Raw genomic sequence first — 19,714 nt, 5'->3', positions numbered from 1 at the left:
ACTCAATAACACCATTACACGCATTATAGATTGGGGTCTAATATTTTTCTATCGAACAATTGACAAGCGGTTTTGATAGGCGTGACGTCACAAATATCACGCATCTGTCCAAAATCGACGAATCGATTTCACGGTTGACAGCAGTCTTGTGGTATGGCGCTGTCCAAGTTTAAATTAAACACAAATTGTAGATAATTTTATTACACACAATTTCCGTGAATTTTTGATAAGCAATTTACAACTTCTATTAACATATTGACCGCATCATTAAATGGCTTTTATAAAGCTGTAAAAATCCAATGGCATTATGGTAGCCTTCTACACTCCATCTGTCACATGCCATCGATATTTGGATTTGAGACATGCCGGTTTCCTATGAGTACATAGACATAAAGTCATTTGTACAAATACGGAGATTGAAGCTATGAAATCAGCAATAAGAGTGATTTAATACATCTGTAGTTATTTTTTTTTATAAGATGTAGGGGTTGCCTTCTCTCACTGGAGCCACAAAGGTCAGCGAAATTACTAAGCCTCCCGGCCTTTCTACCGTTATTAAAAAAAAGAAGGGCCGTTTTTGCGAGTCGAAATTTCTAGATGCCGTAATCTTTGCCGCTTAGTCTATAGAAACGCAATTCCACATTTAAAAAATATTGTGTGTATATTTGTATTGCATAGCAAATAATTGTGGAGCATGATTTCGTAGTTTTTGAATGAACTAAATAAATAGGAAACTCACAACATATCTAGAAAGTCATGTTAGTTTACACTATATATATCTTGTGGTTATGAGGACGTAATTTGTGTCACAGTGAAACTTGCGATGTTGATATCTTAATTTATTATTAACCTTAAGATATTAAAATAAATTGTTAACTCTGAAGAAAAGAAAATGTTTTAACTGAAATCTGCGTCTCATTGAGCATTAAATACTGATATATATATTTCCGGAAGGAAACGAAAAGCGTGCGCATTACGACAGGTATCGCAACACACTATGCAATAATATGTACTAAATCGCTATATTGCGTAATCTCTACAAAACTAAAAGCGATGAACTGATTTTCAATTCTTCATATCCTAGATAGTCCATCAGGCACTTCATAGGAATGAGACGGCAAGTCATGGAAATATGTAAATCTATGTATTAATTATATATATACTTATATCCTGATTAATCTTACCATCAAAACATGCATATTTTATGTATACCACGCCAGGTGACCAGCTCTCTGATGGGGGGTAGTCCTCGGCCAGTCTAAAGTTGCAATGATTCACTCCTGTACATCTGAAAATGAGATCATTAATAATGTCAATAAAAGGAAATACGTAAATATAAAAATCAGAAATTGAATCATTTGCATTATTCAATTCCGAAAGTCAATAGACTTCTTTTGCTTTTTATTTACTTAACTTGAAACTATTTTCTGTGTTTGAAAAACTAATTTGAACCCCTATTTATTCGTTACGCGAAATTAATTATCGAGAAACCACTTTATTCTTTATCTCATTTATGGACCATGGAAGATACTAAAGTATATATATAGGATCACATACATGTTTATTATATTGAGAACTCACTCTAAAGCCACGCGGCACAACTTTCTCTTTCAGTAAGATCAGCAGAATGAAATGCTGAGGGCTTGAACAATTTGGTACGCTTTTTTCATGAAAGAATCTGCCAGGTGATTGTTGCTGTTTTTAAATCTATGAAATGCCGTAACATTTTCGGATTATATTTCAAAAGATTTTAATTAGGCTACAAGTTTTTCAACGACTCGTAATTAGTCTTTCATTTTCTTGAAGCAATAAAAACGCATCAAATATCTAATGACTTCAACCAAATTCAGACCATAAAACCTTTTATTTATAGACGGTATCTTAGATTAATATTAATAGATAAGAAAAGGGGAACACAGAGTTTTACTGTTACGCGTGTGATACTTGATTAGCAGTATAAGATTTAGATATTTGAGGACTTAATCACGATTTTCAGAAGTGGCTTCAGCGTGCGACTCTCAAACCTGGGGTCGTAGGTTCGATCCCCAGCTATGCACCAATGGAGTTTCTTTCAATGTGCGCATTTAACATTTGCTCGCACGGTGAAGGAAATCATCGTGAGGAAACCGACATGTCTTAGACCCAAAAAAGTCGACAACCTGTGTCAGGCTGATTACTTACTTGCCTATTAGATTATTTTTTTAAATGATCATGAAACAGATTCATAAATCTGAGGCCAAGACCTAAAGAGGTTGTAGCGCCTCAATGTTTTTTTTAATTTAGATTTTACACTCATTGTTGCTGTAGAGCCTAGACAGAGGTAAAAACATTATTTCACACTGTTTCTTGATATGATGCAACAGTTATATTTCTAGGTATAAACTCTACTTATTTATATGAGAAGTAAATAATAAAGGTGATATCGGGCTTAAACCAAGCGTATACAGTAGGTATTATTAATTAAAAATAATCATGCGATAACAATTTTAAACAAACATAAATATCCAGTATAGACAAGTTATTCAAAATGTAGTTTAAAATATTTGACTTAATACTTGATATAAATTATGAACAGTTTGATTATAAAATGATTTTTTGCAAGTCACATACAGAGCATGTTCGTTAGAGATTACATTTTCCAATTTCCTTTTACCTTTCGGGAAATTGAAGGGAAATTAATAGTTTCAGTTTCCGAGGGTTTTTAATCACGAAGTAGTTCAGTGGAAGTAAAGTAGGAAGAATATAAATGTTAATATAAATTATATTAAAGTTGAAAATTATATTTCAGAATAATAATATTAAAAAGTGGTTGCCTGGAAGAAATCGCTCTAAAGCGATAAAGCTGTTGCTTTTCATGAAATTATGTTCAATTTTTTTATTTTATGTAATGCAACGAAGTGTTAATAAATAAATAAATAAAAAACCAATGGACTATATTATAATAGTCTCGTTTTTCAATCGTACATGAGAAATGAATTCGTGTGTTCGAAATTCTAAAGCTCTAAAAAGCCTCTTACAACGCTTTTAAATGCCGGAAGCAAGCGCGATGCACCGAGCTGTGTTCCGGTCGTCACGCGCATGTAAACATGATAGTGCCAAATGATTTGGGGGCAAACTCACTAAAAGACACAATTTAAAAAGATACTATTTATTTATTATGTTTATTATAACTCACTATTACGGTTACCCACTATGTCAGTCGTTAAGATTAATCTATCGTTAATACAACAAAACAGTTTGAATTTAGTTAAGTGCGATCCAGTGGTTAATGAAATTATAATATTTATCTGCCACCAATGTAAACTGAAAAGTGGGTTTATGGTCGCTCCATACATCCTCCTAGGGTTACATTCTACCAATGATAGAAATATAATAACTAAATAAATTATTAAATAAATAAATAACTATGCGTGAAAGCCAAACGCACTTTTGCATTTAAAATATTAGTCTGGCCGCGAAAACTTCCGGCCTTTATTCCGGTCTGGCCCCTCACCTGGGGTGACGTGCAAAGTGCCATGCAATTTGTTTTATTGTCTGTACTTATCAACATGACAGGGTATTTTATCGGTAGGAAGCTTTTGATAGTCATACTTTTTAAACACGATCACATAACTCTGTCATCAGCCCGAAAGATACCTTAAAAACCACTTACAAATAACAGGTCAGGCACACATTTTATCCGATTGTGATAAGGATAATCATGTTTTTATGTTATAGGAGGCTCATCTGATATTAAGTGATACCGCCGCCCATGGACACTAACATTGTCAGAAGCCTCGCATAGCCTGCCTTAAATATTAGGGACAATTATGACATTTAAAAACTTGTTCAACATTCGTCAATTTTAATGAGTCAATTAAAATCATTTATTTTATTTTAGGCCTATTAAAAATCCACTTTTGAATGTCAAAATTATAAGTTCAAAAAATTAAAAATAACTGAATAGTTGGTACCAAAAGGTCGTTTAATATAGAGAAGAATGGGAACTCCATACTTACACTTTTAAAATACTTCTTACAATATTTTGCATACATTGATTTGATCATTATACATATGTGAAGACCATGTAGGACCTATAGAATACTACTATACTAAAATATAATAATAGTTTAGTGTTATAAAGAACCTTGCAGCAGATATCTAAATTATCATATAGATACATGCTTCTTCCAAATATTGCAACTATAGATTATACATTTTCTTTAAAATAAAAAATAATACAGTCAGTGTGTGAGTAACGTCAAAGTTGATTTCTTTTTGAAAATTAACAATGTTTTAATTTTAAATAACCAAATCGTTATATTATATTTTAACGTAAAATTACTTAAAGAAAAACACTTTTTAACGGATTATAGTTATGTATTATTGTATTTAAACTTATAATTATTTGTACATAATTTCAAATTTAAACCGACGTTTCGCGTGCTTTACAGCGTGCGTGGTCACGGTGACTGAAGACAAAGGTGTTAAATGTCAAAAAGTATTACAGCTGCAGAAAATGTTGTGTTATCTGTATTTAACTATAATCCGTTAAAAAGTGTTTTTCTTTAAATGTGTAAAAGTTATGTTAATAAAAGACAATACTACGTAAAAGTACTTCTTGTAATTACTAACTATACTATTCAGGACAACTTTTATAGTACTGAGATTTTATACTATCGCTCAAAGGATGAGACCCAGCAAATTTGTAAAGGCAACGTGCAACCATCAAGTTTCATTAAAGTCTATTCATCTGCAATGTATGTCGAGAACCGGTGAACTAGATACAGAAAACTGTTCCGACACGAAAGTTTTTGAATTGTATCACTCCTGTAAACCATTACATAGTACAAGCTTTTTGCTATTGGATTCGCACCCTAATGTTAAATGATAAAGCCTGACATGATGGATATACACTCAAACGTACATGCATCTTCATGCTTGGTATTCATAATAAATAACAAAACAAACGGTATATCTAAAATAAAAAATGATGAATCAATCAAGTTTCAGTGGCTAGTATGAAAGGAAGAAAAGTGAAACTCTTATTAGGTTATTTTAAGCACAAGTTGATATTATCTTAAGTGTAGTAAAGACGAAGAACCCTGGAGCTCAGCAACATTGTCTGAGCTAATAGGAATATCTCCACCCGCAAATCCTTCTACAATTTATCTGCTCATAGTCAGAAGACTGATTGCACGATGTGCTCTTGAAAAATATAAAAAGAAAATATCTTAAGTGTATTTATTGACGCCTCAAACCTCTAGCCAAGCCATGTATGCAGACCGTGTAGAGACAAAATAAGAAGCCATATACTGTTACAGAAATAGTACCGAGATATACATTTTTTAGTCATGTGCTGCATTAAAATGCTCTTTTTATATATTCGGGCTATAGTCGGCAATGATGTAGCCACATATTTCATTCAAAGTCTAGCCCGTGTAGAGGCCGCTTTAGACATATTGTATCACGGACTTTTATATATTGATGTCTTCCATAACACTGTAGTGTCTACACATATCACTTTGCTTTGTTGTCAATAGTTTCCTTGACGCTATTAAGGAATTTTTTTTTACACTATCGTAATTTCATATGAAACCCCAATTATTTGAAATATTGTGTAACAACCGCTATGTTTATTAGGGATAACGTAGGATTCCAATGGGGAAATAATTTTTCAAATCAGATCTGAATTTTTGGAGAATATTCATTGCAAACAAACAGTCTTTTTTTCTTTCTAATAATAGTAGAAATAGGAAATACAAATTTTAAGCACCTTGAGCTTTACAATTGCATTGAGCTTTGAGAAAGGTATTAACTTGATGCCTTAAATTACGTCTAGCCTTGGCCCGATAGCTAAAACTTAGGTACTCATTAGTATCACGCGAATACCTCATAAAATTTGCTCGATTATTTTCTTTGTTTTATAAGGCCGTGATTAAATTTATATGCCTTGGGGGTTTTAAAGCATTCGTTATGTAAAAAAAACGGTGTATGGTTTTAATACAGTTGACATGGGCAGTCCTTTTGGATACGTTATGTTTACATAATTTATTATATAATTACGCATTTGTATCCGTTTAAGGAAGTTTTAATTAAATGTATATTTTCTTCAATTCACGATAACTAATAAAAATATTACGCGTTAATTCATTGATCTGTAAATAAAACTATTTATCAATAAAAAAATAAAAGAATTACTTTCGAAGGAATCATTTACTATTTTTTTTTATATGAAATAGATTTTCGAACTTTCCCTCGATTCTTTGATCCTCCTTTAAAAATCATTAGATCCTTGATAGAGAGAAATATCCTTAGTGCCTTGAGTATCTCTAGGTTATCAATTAATTATTGTTTCATAATCACGTGCCTGCGTATAATTCAGAACCACGTATAAATCCTCAAACGCCTTTATATTATTATGAAAGAATAAAGAGCAGTATTTTATACACTCGGTTTTCTTATTATTTATTACCAAGAAAAACTACATGCGTCAGTACTACGGAGTTAGAAAAATATTTTTGCGCAAATTGCCGTAATAACCACTGGATATCGACGTAAATATAGATTAAGGCACTCAAACCATATTTTATGTAAAATTTATAGAGCTTTATGGTGCAAAGTTGTTTTTATTTAAAATTATATTTCGGAAATTTTCAAATGTTATCTTTCGCCGTATTTAAAAATAATGTATCATCATAGACAATAAATTCTGTTCTGTTCCACTTTTAAAGTATTCTTGTCTAAAATAAAACATTTCCCAGGACAATACTTTTTATTATGGCAATAGAATTAAGTGAATACTCAATCCCAATCAACCTCGTTTGAACAAGCAATTTCTCAACGGACTTTTATTTTATCTATGCCACGTGTTAATTAGTTCAAATGATTAATGAGCGGGAATCCTGCACGCCTGGATATTCGTAACTTTAATAATTTTATGTTCTGGCAACTTTATGACAGGATGTTTTTAATAGGGTTTGGTTATTGTGGTGAATATAAAACAATTAAAATTAAAACATAATTACTGTATTTATTGCTGTGTAATATTAATTAAAGTCTCTTTTTGCTAGTATTTAATTGATTTATGTATAAGTATTAAAAGTAATATAATTCAAATTCAGTCACTCAATTTTTTTTTTATTACAGCGAATATAGCAAAGAGTTTGTAAAGTGATAATTACTCTATTGAAGTTAGTGTATTGTTTTAAGATCTGATTTCGCTAAATATATATTATGTCTGGAAATAAAGTGTACAACTTAAGAGGAATTTTAAGACTGACATCGTCTGAAAATTTACGAGCAGAAAATTGAAAATTTTCACACTATGTCAAACTTTATTACAAGGACTGAAAACTTTGACAGATATCTTATAGAAATTCGGCTTTTATGTGCGTTTGAATTTATTTTTTTATGTGCTTGGAATAGACCTCCTCACAATAGGGCGTAATACGAAGTTTAGAATAAAATTTGATACCTAGTATAGTGTTGTATTATTGAGGTAACAGAAAACCTACGTGACTTTGCTTACGCGTTAAGGATTTTCCAATTTCGATTAAATAAATCTTTATACAAACTACTATATTCTTTATTTTCTTGTTTATTGACATACATTTAAATACTTGGGTCCACCGCATCGTTAACAGGTTTTATATTTAATTGTTACTGACTAAGTTGTATGGATTAAAAGAACTACCTGTTTGGTTCTCATTATTATTAATAAAGCATACTATTGTATAAACTGGTGAATAATTTTCTTATATTTATTCATTATCCTCTCCAAAATATGTACCTATTTATTTTAATAATTACCTATAAGGAGGAAAATTATTCATATACTAGCGGATCCGACAGACGTTGTCCTGTCTATACGTCTTTAATTTGAAAATTTCAAACTTTTTTTAATAAGCTAAAACATTCTGGACCATTTTGATGAAAATTATTATTCAAATGTTATGACAATATCTAACGATCCAGCACATGATCTACAATAACACAATGATAACATAACTTTTTTTTAATTTGATCGCAGTGCTAACTGTCGGGACAGACTAAAATTAAAATTCGAATATTATTTAAAATTTGACAGTGCGATGTTAGCGCCGTCTGTCGGATCCAATGTAAAACATTCCAAAATCAACAACTACTAATTAATTAAAAAAAACATTGTCCAGCGGACAAAATTGTGAATCTAAACCATTCTCGAATCTCCACGAACACACACAAAAAATTTCATCAAAATTGGTCCAGTCGTTTAGGAGGAGTTCAGTCACATACACACGCACACAAGAAATATATATATTAAGATTATATGGTTTATGGTTATGATTCATTCAGAATCATAACCACTTCTAGCTTTAGGAAGTGATTATGTCCGTCACAAAAGTGACAAACTGGGCGAAAAGCCAAAACCGATGACCCTAATTATGAGCTGTCAAACATTCAGAGAAATGCGAAATGGTACTTTTGAAGTGAAAGAACTAAATATGATTTGACGTGAGTGTCAAGAATTGTTTGACTATTTTGGATATTAGGTAGACGAAATAATTGTTTGACCAGGTCTCAAAACCACGACCTTTGAAAGTCACGTTATAATGTAGACAGGCAATATATGTAAATATAATTTATATAATGATAGATGACGATATATTTTAACACTTTGATTTGATTTAAATGGCAATCTTGCGTGTCATTTTCATATATGTACATATATTAATTTATTTAATCAAATTTATAGTAAAATAAATCGTGTTTTTTTTTAAACCAGAATATATCTACTCGCTACAGACTACATTCAAATAAAGATGAAATATGACCCCACATATCGCTGCTACGACGTAAAAGCTCGAACTGCGTAGAAAGCCACGTGGTAGAACAAAGGTCCCCTTGCCCTATATAACGTCCCAGACTTCCCACACAATTATTTATATTTATTGCACGCATATACCAGTTATTGGATCCATACTTTCAGTGCGTAAGAAAGGATACTTACGCACATTGGAGGATTCTCAGCTCGGATTAGGGACACGCATAGCTAAAGGGATTCCGAGAATCTAGTTTTCTACTACTATCTATATAGAAATATTTCCACATGAATATGATGCTACATTCAAGAATTTTTAAAACAATGTTATGATAGCTCGACGCTACAATTCATTATCGCGCTTTTGTTCTCGTTAAAGCTTGGCTGTAGTCTCGTGTATTGTTTCAGGAGAAAATAATTGTATAAAGTGACGTAAATAAAGTGATCCTAAAGTGTATTTTATCTTATGTTTATATTTTTAAGTATATTTAAATTCTTTGCATTTAAACATTATAATGTAAGTGAAGTTGAAATCTTTCTGACAAAGATCAAAGACGATGTCACTTAAATATTCGAGAAATTTGTGGATAAAAATACATAGCTACAAAATTTAGCTCACCTGATTGAAAACCTAATTAATATCCGGGAATTGAGGGTATACTTCTTACCCTCCAGGGTATACACCGTTTTAACCTGATGATGTCGTAGATGATGAATATTATAGTTTATGTGTTTTTTTTCCACAAATTTTTCAGATATTTAAATCACATCGTCTTTGATATTTCCAAGCAGGATTTCAACTTACGTATTTATTAAAATGGTTTGCTTTTAAATAATAAATTGTATCGATTTAATTTAATTACATTTAATAGATTTTGGTTTATTAGATAGTTGATAAGTTGTTAGCCAAAATGCAAGTTCCTTTATAAATAAATAGCATAAAATTAAAATTCTCTATTACACGTATAATATGGATAACTCACAAAAGGCTAGAAACCTCATTAAAAACTTAACTAAGTGGAGACTAGAAAACTATCTTGCTATTTTTATGCTTGTACAAAATCGCAGTCTTGTGAAAAGATAAGGAGTGCAGTGGGACTTTAATTAAAACTTTGCTGGAGAACTGAGAATCGTAATAAATTTTACCTTCATGTTAGCTTAAGACGTTATATGTATATATATTTCTAGTAGAGGGCACAAACGATCAGGAGGCTCACGTCATGTTACCGGATCCCAGAAGACTCGCAAGTACATTGCCGGCTTTTTAGAATTTGGTAAAAGTATACTAACTTCAAAAAATTATCTTGCAGCAGTATTATTTTGCGGTCAAACACAACTGCTCCAAGCAGTCGTAGACGACAGCATTATGCGGTCGTGTTGCAGTTGTGTCTTCAACGCGACCGATTCACAGCAATCGGTCTCGACTGCAACATGCGGTGCGTCTATGGCCAGCCTTACTCAGATAGGACAGATTTCTATCAGGGTATAACCTGAGCTGACGGAAGAGTAATAGCGCTATGTACCGAACCGTAAGTATATTTATGTCCGAACAGTTCCGTTGTTCAACAGATTAATCAAAAAAGATAACAAATATTTTAAATATTTACATGCAAAAACCTGGCTATAACTGGCTCGTGGAATTCGTGTATTTTTCAACAATAGTCGTTTCAATATGTTTACGTAATAAATCATAGCAACTTTAACAAAACTGTAAAAAAATGTAGTTTTTTTTATCGCCGGGGACTACAATTTATTATATGTAAGGATTACGCGACAAAGACAATTGTTTAAAACATTCTCTAAGACATGGAGCTTATTTTCCTTAAGCCAATTACTTAGTGGACAGCGAAGATTACGCGTGCAAATCAGGTTTGCAGCCATTAGGGGTATCGCATATAAGCCGGACTTTTTATTTTTAAAACAAGATGATACTACCTTATTTCTAAAGTCAAAATTCGAATGACGACTTTCGATTGACGTTCGTTATTTCATCTGAATGATTCGATATTTGTCTCTTGTAGATTCCATGGAATTTATAATTAATATCTTTTAACGAAGTCTACGAATTGTTATAAAATGCTACCATTTCAGATTAAGCTATCCTAACTTTCCTAGTGCAAATTCAGAATTAAACCGTAAAATTTAAATTTCATTGCGCCAGTTTATTAAACAATTTCGAAAAAAATCATTTTTTATTCTATCTACGTCGAAATAAAAAATATATCCTTCGTAAGCAATCATTTTTCGATCCATCCAAACTCGCAAAAAATATATTCATTTTTGAAACACTTTGAACCAATTTCCATCAAAGTCAAAGGCTGCCCTTTAATATTTATTTATTAGGACATTTTTATACAAATTCAACTTAGATAAAAGAGAATAACGATGCCATAACTATCAGTGTTATAGCCTGTTTGATTTAAGATGTTTGGGAAAATTAATGATAATGATAACTATGGTTATTATCATTATTTTTGGTTCTAGTATGTATTTAAAACATTGTTTTACCGCTATTACCTAAGCTTATTAATTTCCTTTGTATTCTGCTAACTAAAAATATATATTACTACAATAACTTAAAAAATATAGTCTAAGATGTTTCCATTTATAAAAAAAACGGTTAACTCATAAAATTATTAAATAAAATACATTTATGTTAGAAAACAAAGATATCATATATACGCAATTAAGATTATTATAAAAATACAACTATATAGTTATATACCAATATATTTTCAAGATATTATAAGGACGCTGATATAAACCTATCAAAGGAATTTTGCAAGGTCTTCATTAAATTTATAAAAATATCGTATGTTAGTAAATTAATGAAAACATTGTAAGAATAAGAAAAGCTGTATTTTTTTGTAACACATTATAACAATTGCTTATATTGTAAAATACTTTTGATTATCTAATATTTTTATATTATATTATACTTTTAATATATAATAGGCTGGACTGACCGACTCTTTCTTTTTCTCTATTAACAAATTGCATGCTTAAAGAAAAATGTTTACAATACAATTATAAAGTAATAGCCAGATACAAAAACTTATGATGATAAAAAATTTGTAAAACGTAAATATGAATAATTGAAAACATGTATCCATGAATATTATTAAAAAAAAAACACATTTTCGGATCCAAGTAGTATGCAGGATATTGGGTGCCGATTACTTGGATCCGAGAACTGGAGATGGCAATGGTTTAAAAAATGAACGGGATGCTCGCACGTATCGGAGAAAACAGAACTTAATGTTAACACACAGTCCTTAAGTTTAAGCCTGTATAGTAAACATTAATCAAATATATATTATAATTAAAATTCTTATTCTATTTACCTTGGAGGTATGCACAGCGATTTCTGTTAACCTCTCGTAAAAGTGATTCTTTTCACAGGTGACCGCCAGTGCATTGAAGCCAAAAGCCAGACGCGGAAATCAAATCAGAGATAAGATATCAAGAACAGTAATATATATATAGATAAGAATAAAAAAACAGAACAAAAAGAAGTAATATTTAAACGCTTGAACAAGCTAAACTAACACTGGCATTGTGCCAAAGATGTGAAAACGCAAAAAACACCAAATCATTCGACAACAAAGAAGTCAATATAAAGCAATATCATAAACCACTCAAACAACAAAATATACATTAATCTTAATACCTATACACTTTACATTTACGTGAATAAAAGTTTTACGAGGTTAATAGTTAAAATTTGTACTCTAAATTTGTTACGAAAATTACATAGAACTTTGTTTTTAACCAGTGTTTACAAACTTATGTTGCAGCTTCAGATTTCAGAACTGACTTTTCCATAAAAATCTAAGTACTTCTTTGTCCATTTTTTTGGCAGCTATTCACAAAAATAAACACATACGTAACCTTAGTTCTCAATTACTTTTTTATGGGTGTATGTACCATGTATTTTATAGCTGACTTGTTTGTATTTCAACAGATTGAGAATATATAATCCAAACAAAAAGTATCAGAATATGCAATATTATTTAACGCGGAAATTGATAGTTTTATTCATTGATAAGTTACGATATCCCGCTTTGTTTAAATTAATCCTGTGTTTGCAATCCTGGCCTTGATAACTCAGAATGTACAATAAAAATATGCTGTTTGTATCCATTTGTTTTTTTTCTGTAAAGAACACACACTCAAAAGTGAATTGTTTCAATTAAGGAATAGCTCAATAAGTCCAATAAATTCAACAGTTAATTTTCCATAACGGGATTCTATTACGCTCGTTATAAATTAGGGTTTTGTATCATTGTATATATTGTCAGTGTTGAACTAGTGGCATATGCGTTCGACTCTTATTCCAGAGGTGATAGGTTCGACCCCGGTTTTGCATCAATGTTCTGCGGAAGGACTCGATCTACGTATGAATTTTACACTCGTAATCGCGCATACGGCAAAGGAAGACACCGTGAGGAAACTGGCATTTCTCAGGCCTAAAACAGTCGACAGTCGCTCAGACAGCTGATCACTTATTTGCCTATTAAAAATAATAATAACGGCCCAGAACTTAAAAGGTGGAAGTGCCTCACGTATTTGTTGTTCTATCGAGAACACTATTTTGTTGTGTAGTAAACAACATTGAATCCTTTACAAAGTAACTAACGCTTATTATATTTAGAAAAACACAACAACCGGCACAGTAATCTAGTTTTCTAATTAAATTGTCCTGCAAACTAATCTGTGCGGCTGTGCCAATTCCAAACAATTGCAAACCTATTACAGTTGTTGAAGCCGTACGAAAACAATCAATACTCTTTAGTAAGATCTTGTTTCAATCAAATCCAACGGTTTGTTTAGACTGCGATTACGTAATGTCTGATCAAAGGATTTTTATGCGCAAATTCTAATATTATACAAAAATCGTTGAAGATTGTTACACGATTTAGTTGTTATGAAATTCTATCAATTAAGCAATTGTTAGAATTCAATCATTTCTAATTTTCAAATGTTTAGATGTGTTTTGATATTGCTTATAGTAAATAAGCTATTTTGGTGGTATTAATTTAACTAAAGGATAACCGAAAACTTTCCGTGTATGGTAGATTAATGCAGAGGTTTAATAATTGTTTCATTTTCAGTACTTATTCTAACAAAAGAAAGTTCTTAGAAAATAGTAGCTCACGGTTACCGTAAATCATTGTTCTATAAATATGCATTGTGGATTTTTTTATAAGAAAACCTGAACTCTATTGTGTAGATGTAAGAATCAAAATGCCTTGCATTGAAATCAATTGGTCCACAAAAGTACGTATTTCAACTTTGAACGCTCAAAGGATTGTTCAATGAAAGAATAGAGATTGAAATTGGAGCCATTCTATCGGGTTATATTGGACATGCATTGAAGATTTATTGAAGGCTAGACTACCGAGTATGCCTAGTAGAATCATGTTTTATCAAAGATTCTGAATCAAATAGTTTCTGTTAAAGAGTAATATAATCTGGAAGGTTTTGACGTTTTCAAATATTAATATATCATTATTTCTTCAACTGTCAAAGCGTTGCTTGAAATGGAAACAAACATAAATTGATGATGACATATAGTTGCAATCATTTGTTTATTTTTTATTTTTTTTTAAAGACTATATATGTTTCAAAGTCTTATAAGTTTGTGGGTGTTTTTATCCTTACTGTAAAATGTCGAATAAAAATATTTTTTAAAGTAAATAATCGATAAATCCTTAAACATTTCAAATTAATGAAAATGTCAAATACTATTAATTGACTTAATACAAATTACAAGCCATTTTCTCCTAAATTAAGTAACCGAAGCGCTCCCCTTATTGGAATTAATGAATAGTTTAGATAACATCTTCAATTATTGATGTAGGGCTAATACACGGACACCAACAAAAAAGGTATATTATAAAAGTATAAAAATACCTGGTGTAAAAGAATTTAAAATTCTTTCTTCTGAAACGCCCTCTCAGAAAGTAGGCTCTATCTCAGTTTACTGACCAAGGTTATAAGTCTCAGGTGTCTTTATATTATGTGGCTTGTGCCACTTAAATTATAACGAAACAGCCCGTTAAACACCTAAAATTTGTTCGAAAACTTATAATTTCTAATTAATTAACTAACATATACAATAAATACATAAGATAAATTAAACAAAAAATGTCTTCTGTAACGGATGGCCTCTTTGTTACTAAGCTATGCCTTCCATAAAACGATATGTTTTTATCCTCGCTAGCCTAACTAGAACCCTACATTAAGTTCTATGTAGATAGCCCAAATTTAGTATGGCCTCAATACTGCCTACTGTTTGCCTAATTATTACTGCTGCTAATGTCATTTTTCTACTCCACATAATAAATCAAATATTTAATATAATAATTATAAAACTACACATTTTCTACAATCTTCTTTAGACAAACCTATGTGAAAATTTAATCTTTCCGTTCAGAATATTAGAACGGTAGTACAGATGAAAAGTTAAATTACTTAATGATAACTGTACTCATTTAGACGCATAATAAAACAAAATAACTAATTTAATTGCCTCGTCTATGAAGTTTATATTTAAAGAATGTGTATCTGTTATCTTTTTAACTCATCTTGTAAACACACGTAACTAAATGATGTTCAAGAACGAGGCTTCTTATTTTTAAAAGTCTTTCGTTATGAAACTGTTTCTAAGATTCTTTATATATTAAGTTGAATGTTATTGTATAATGACTGACGTTTTTCGTACTAATTTAGGAAAACACAGATTTACATCTGTTTCTGGCGACATCTAAATTCTCTCAATATAATGCATACAAATAAAAACCATTTTGAAAAAAGCCATGTGTTACTTCAATTATATTAAATGTGTTTTGTGTGATCTTAGGAATTAAAATTAATAAATAAGGCAGTGGCTTCACAACTTTTTTAGGTCTGGGCCTCAAATTTCTGTACCTATTTCATGATCATTAGTTAAATTGATATTCAAGTAGGTGGACAGTCCCCTCTGCCTGACACACGCCGTCGACTTATTGGGTTATAAGACAAGCCGGTTTCATGATGTTTTCCTTCACCGTTCGAGCGAATGTTAAATGGGCATATAGAAAGAATGCCCATTGGTAACACCCGGGGATCGAACCTACGATTCATCATCATCCCTGATGAGAGTCGCATGTTGAATCTTTCTTACTAATAAACTTTTTGAAAGTATAATACAATTTTATAGAGGCGATTCAATAATTTAACTCATTTTTCTCACTCATTTCACATATTCATATTAGGTAATGGTCTATAAACCAGATAGTATGAAAATGAAACCGTAAAAGCAACTTAAAGTGAATTGCGATCACCTCGTTTAGGCGGCTACACCCGATATGTAAAGATGTATGTTTCGATTGCCCTAGAAAACTTCGAGATCCAAACATAACTAACATCTGCGAGTACATTCAATACGATCCCATTTTTGTCGGCTCTCAAAATAAAACAAATCTACCTGAGTATCTGGAACGATATTAAACATTAGTCTATCGACTATGCGAATTATTTAATCACTGGACTAGAACGTGAAAACATTTTAAAGTAAATGAAAAATATTTTACGCTTGTATAAATATAATAACACTATACCAGTCTACTTGACTCATGATTAATGATCGCTTTGAAAATTCTAACACGGTATAGCGTAACACCTAAACTATTTTAACTTATTTTAGTGAATTTTTTAAGTGAAACTATATGTACATGTTGTATTTTTAAACTTCGACAATTTTATTTCATAGGATAAAATATGTTAAAGTTTGGCGTGTTTATTTATACAGTGACATAAGAGATAACAACATTATGCTGGTAGGAATCTAAAATGACTAAAGAGGAATCCGTTATCCGAGCCATTGATGATATGACAGGTAAGTTCGAAGCGTATTGTGTCAACTGTCATCACGTATTAGACTAGAAATCCTGCTAACCAATTGCAATCAAACGCGCCGTCGCGTCGTTTCGTCTTATATGTCACGTTTTCACTTCTATAGAAAACCCATTACTTACATTAAATGATTCGCGATTTTGATAACATAACAAAACTCATGTTTTGTGTATAAATTATGTATCCAAAAGCGATAATACTACATAGATTTCCGATATCGAAAATATTCTCGTAATTCTTTAAAAACATTGATATTAAATACAAATTTAACTCATTAAGTTCCATATTAAATTGATACTTATATAAAAAAACAGGCGAATGAAGAGCTTTAATGACGCTTTTTTAAATACTCAATCAATAACAGTTGACCTCAAGCTTAACAAGAGCGCTATAAATCTTGTTAAAGCAATTAATAAAATCCGAAACAAAGAAATCCCGACAAATTCATGGACTAATTCTTAATGGGACCTCAATTAACGTAATGCGTACCTTTTTAATCTCTTTTATTGTAATTAATCAACAATCAAATATGATTTTATATTTGATATAACAATTTCGATTGCATTTAATAAAAATAAAAAAAATGTTTATGTGTGTCCTGTCTTGCCTTCATATTTTTGGATAAGAGAGAATGGCGTGGGCTCCAGAAATCACCGAACGTAAAGAGTACAGTTTAGGCGTAGGGACCTGACGACCCCATCGCCCACTGGTGAAATAACCTGTGAAAGAGGTTATTTCACCAGTGCAATCAGTCAACCCCCTTCCTAGTGGGAGTGCCATGCTGTTGCTTTCGGGCTTCAGCCAAATGGGCAGGCACGACCGGGGCAGTACCACTGTCTCACAGAAAACCGGCGTGAAGTGATGCAATAGGTTTATCTTATTGTACTCGCGTTTCGTTCGGTGAGTGAGACTCCCGGAGCCCATCCCCCCCCCCCTTCCCCAGAGTATGACGGTGCAGTTTAAAGAAAGATTACCCCAGGGGGGTACCACACGTGGAGAATCCCCCTCTGGGCGTCCATCATCGGAACAATCAGTATCCGGTGGTGGATGCACAGGCTGCCCTTCGTATTCTGGGGTGGGCAAAAACTGCGCTCTAAACAAAACATCCAGTTCTAGTTTTAGGTTTCGATCTCGGGGCAAACGGAAGAATTCGCCGAAGGCAACCCCTTCCACGCTCACAGTGGACTTCACCAATGTTAGGGGGCTCAACTCAAACCTAAACGCGGTTCACTTTCACCTTGAATCTGCGAAGCCGGCCTTATTCTTCCTCACTGAGACTCAGATATCCTCCCCGGCTGATACTTCTTACCTCTCCTACCCGGGGTACAAATTGGAACATTCATTTGTGCCGCGGGCGGGAGTTTGCGTGTACGTCAGAGAGGATATCTGTTCTCGTCGCCTCGGGACGCTTGAAGGAAGGGACCTATCTAACCTCTGGCTCCGCATAGACTGCGATGACCATCCGCGATTCTATGCGTGCCTGTATAGGTCCCATAGCGGAAATGACGAAACTGACCGACTCATCGAGCACATCCAAATGGCTACAGATTCCCTGCTTGAAAGGGTTCCTACCGCCGAAATCGTGATACTTGGCGATTTTAACGCCCACCATGCCGATTGGCTGGGTTCTGAAACCACCGATCACGCGGGAAGATCCTTTCACGACTTTGCTTTAGCCTACGACCTGACACAAATGGTCCCTGCGATTACGCGAATACCAGATGTGGACGGTCATAAACCCTCTTTGTTGGACCTTCTGCTGACTTCGCATCCGGAGAACTATCAAGTCTCCGTTGACCCGCCATTGGGTTCATCGGATCATTGTGTGGTCCGGAGTACTGTGCCATCTACGCGCCCTTCGCGGTCGCGCTTTTTGGGTTTTCGCCGTATTTGGCACTACAAGTCAGCAGATTGGGACGGGATGCGGTCTTTCTTTGCGTCCTACCCTTGGGGGCCTATTTGCTTTTCGTCTGAAGCTCCAGATTCCGTCGCTGCCTCTGTCGCCGAAGTGGTTCTGCAGGGAATGGAACTCTTTATTCCTTTTTCTGCGGTGCCGATCGGTGGCAAGTCTCAGCCCTGGTTTAAGCGTTCTTGCAAGACAGCCTCGCGTCGAAAGCGAGAATGCTTTAAGGCATGGGCAGAAGCGGCGAAATCTCGTGATGCTAATACCAGCGAACTCAAAAAAGCATATAACTCAGCCTCCAGGTCCTTCAAACGGGAAATCACTAAAACAAAGTCAGAGCACATTGCCAGATTTGGCGAGAGATTGGCCCAACTCCCTTCGGGGACTCGAGCCTTCTGGTCTCTAGCCAAAGCTGTCCAAGGGAATTTTTGTCAGCCCTCCATTCCACCATTGCACAGGGAGGATGACTCGCTGGCCCACACTGCGAAGGAGAAGGCCGACCTTTTAGGCTGTCTCTTCGCGTCCAACTCGACTTTGGATGACCAAGGGAGATCACCACCGAGCATTTCACGGTGTGATTCTTCGATGCCGGAAGTTACATTCCATTGTCCGTAAAGCATTATCTTCCTTGGACATACATAAGTCGAGCGGGCCGGATGGTATTCCTCCAATTGTGCTGCGTACTTGTGCTCCTGAGTTGGCTCCGGTCTTAACGCGCCTTTTCCGGTACCTGTACTCGCTTGGCACTGTCCCGGAGTGCTGGAAGATCGCATCGATACATCCGATCCCTAAAAAAGGCGATCGCTCCGATCCGTCCAACTATCGCCCAATAGCGATAACCTCCTTGTTCTCCAAAATAATGGAATCCATTATTAATTGCCAGCTCCTGGAGTATCTGGAGGGCCACCAGCTGATAAGTGACTCTCAGTACGGCTTTCGTCGTGGTCGTTCGGCTGGTGACCTTCTTGTATACCTTACGCATAGATGGGCGGAGGCAATTGAGTCCAAGGGGGAGGCTCTAGCGGTTAGTTTGGACATAGCGAAAGCCTTCGATCGGGTGTGGCACAGAGCACTGCTCTCGAAGCTTCCAGCCTACGGGCTTCCCGAGAAATTATGCGATTGGATCTCCA

General features: G+C 33.7%; 1 protein-coding gene across 1 annotated transcript in view; it reads right to left on the bottom strand.

Moving 5' to 3' along the window:
• The window catches only part of LOC110994176, a 70,184-nt gene that overhangs the window by 32,775 nt on the left and 17,695 nt on the right, over positions 1-19,714 (bottom strand). Inside the window, exon 3 of the mRNA XM_022260695.2 lies at positions 1,185-1,288. Coding sequence (XP_022116387.2) covers positions 1,185-1,288 — 104 coding nt within the window. The remainder of the gene's footprint in view (positions 1-1,184; positions 1,289-19,714) is intronic.

This window comes from Pieris rapae, chromosome 10 (genome assembly GCF_905147795.1).
Source record: "Pieris rapae chromosome 10, ilPieRapa1.1, whole genome shotgun sequence".
Lineage (NCBI taxonomy): Eukaryota > Metazoa > Arthropoda > Insecta > Lepidoptera > Pieridae > Pieris > Pieris rapae.
This window is presented reverse-complemented; position numbering and strand designations above follow the sequence as displayed.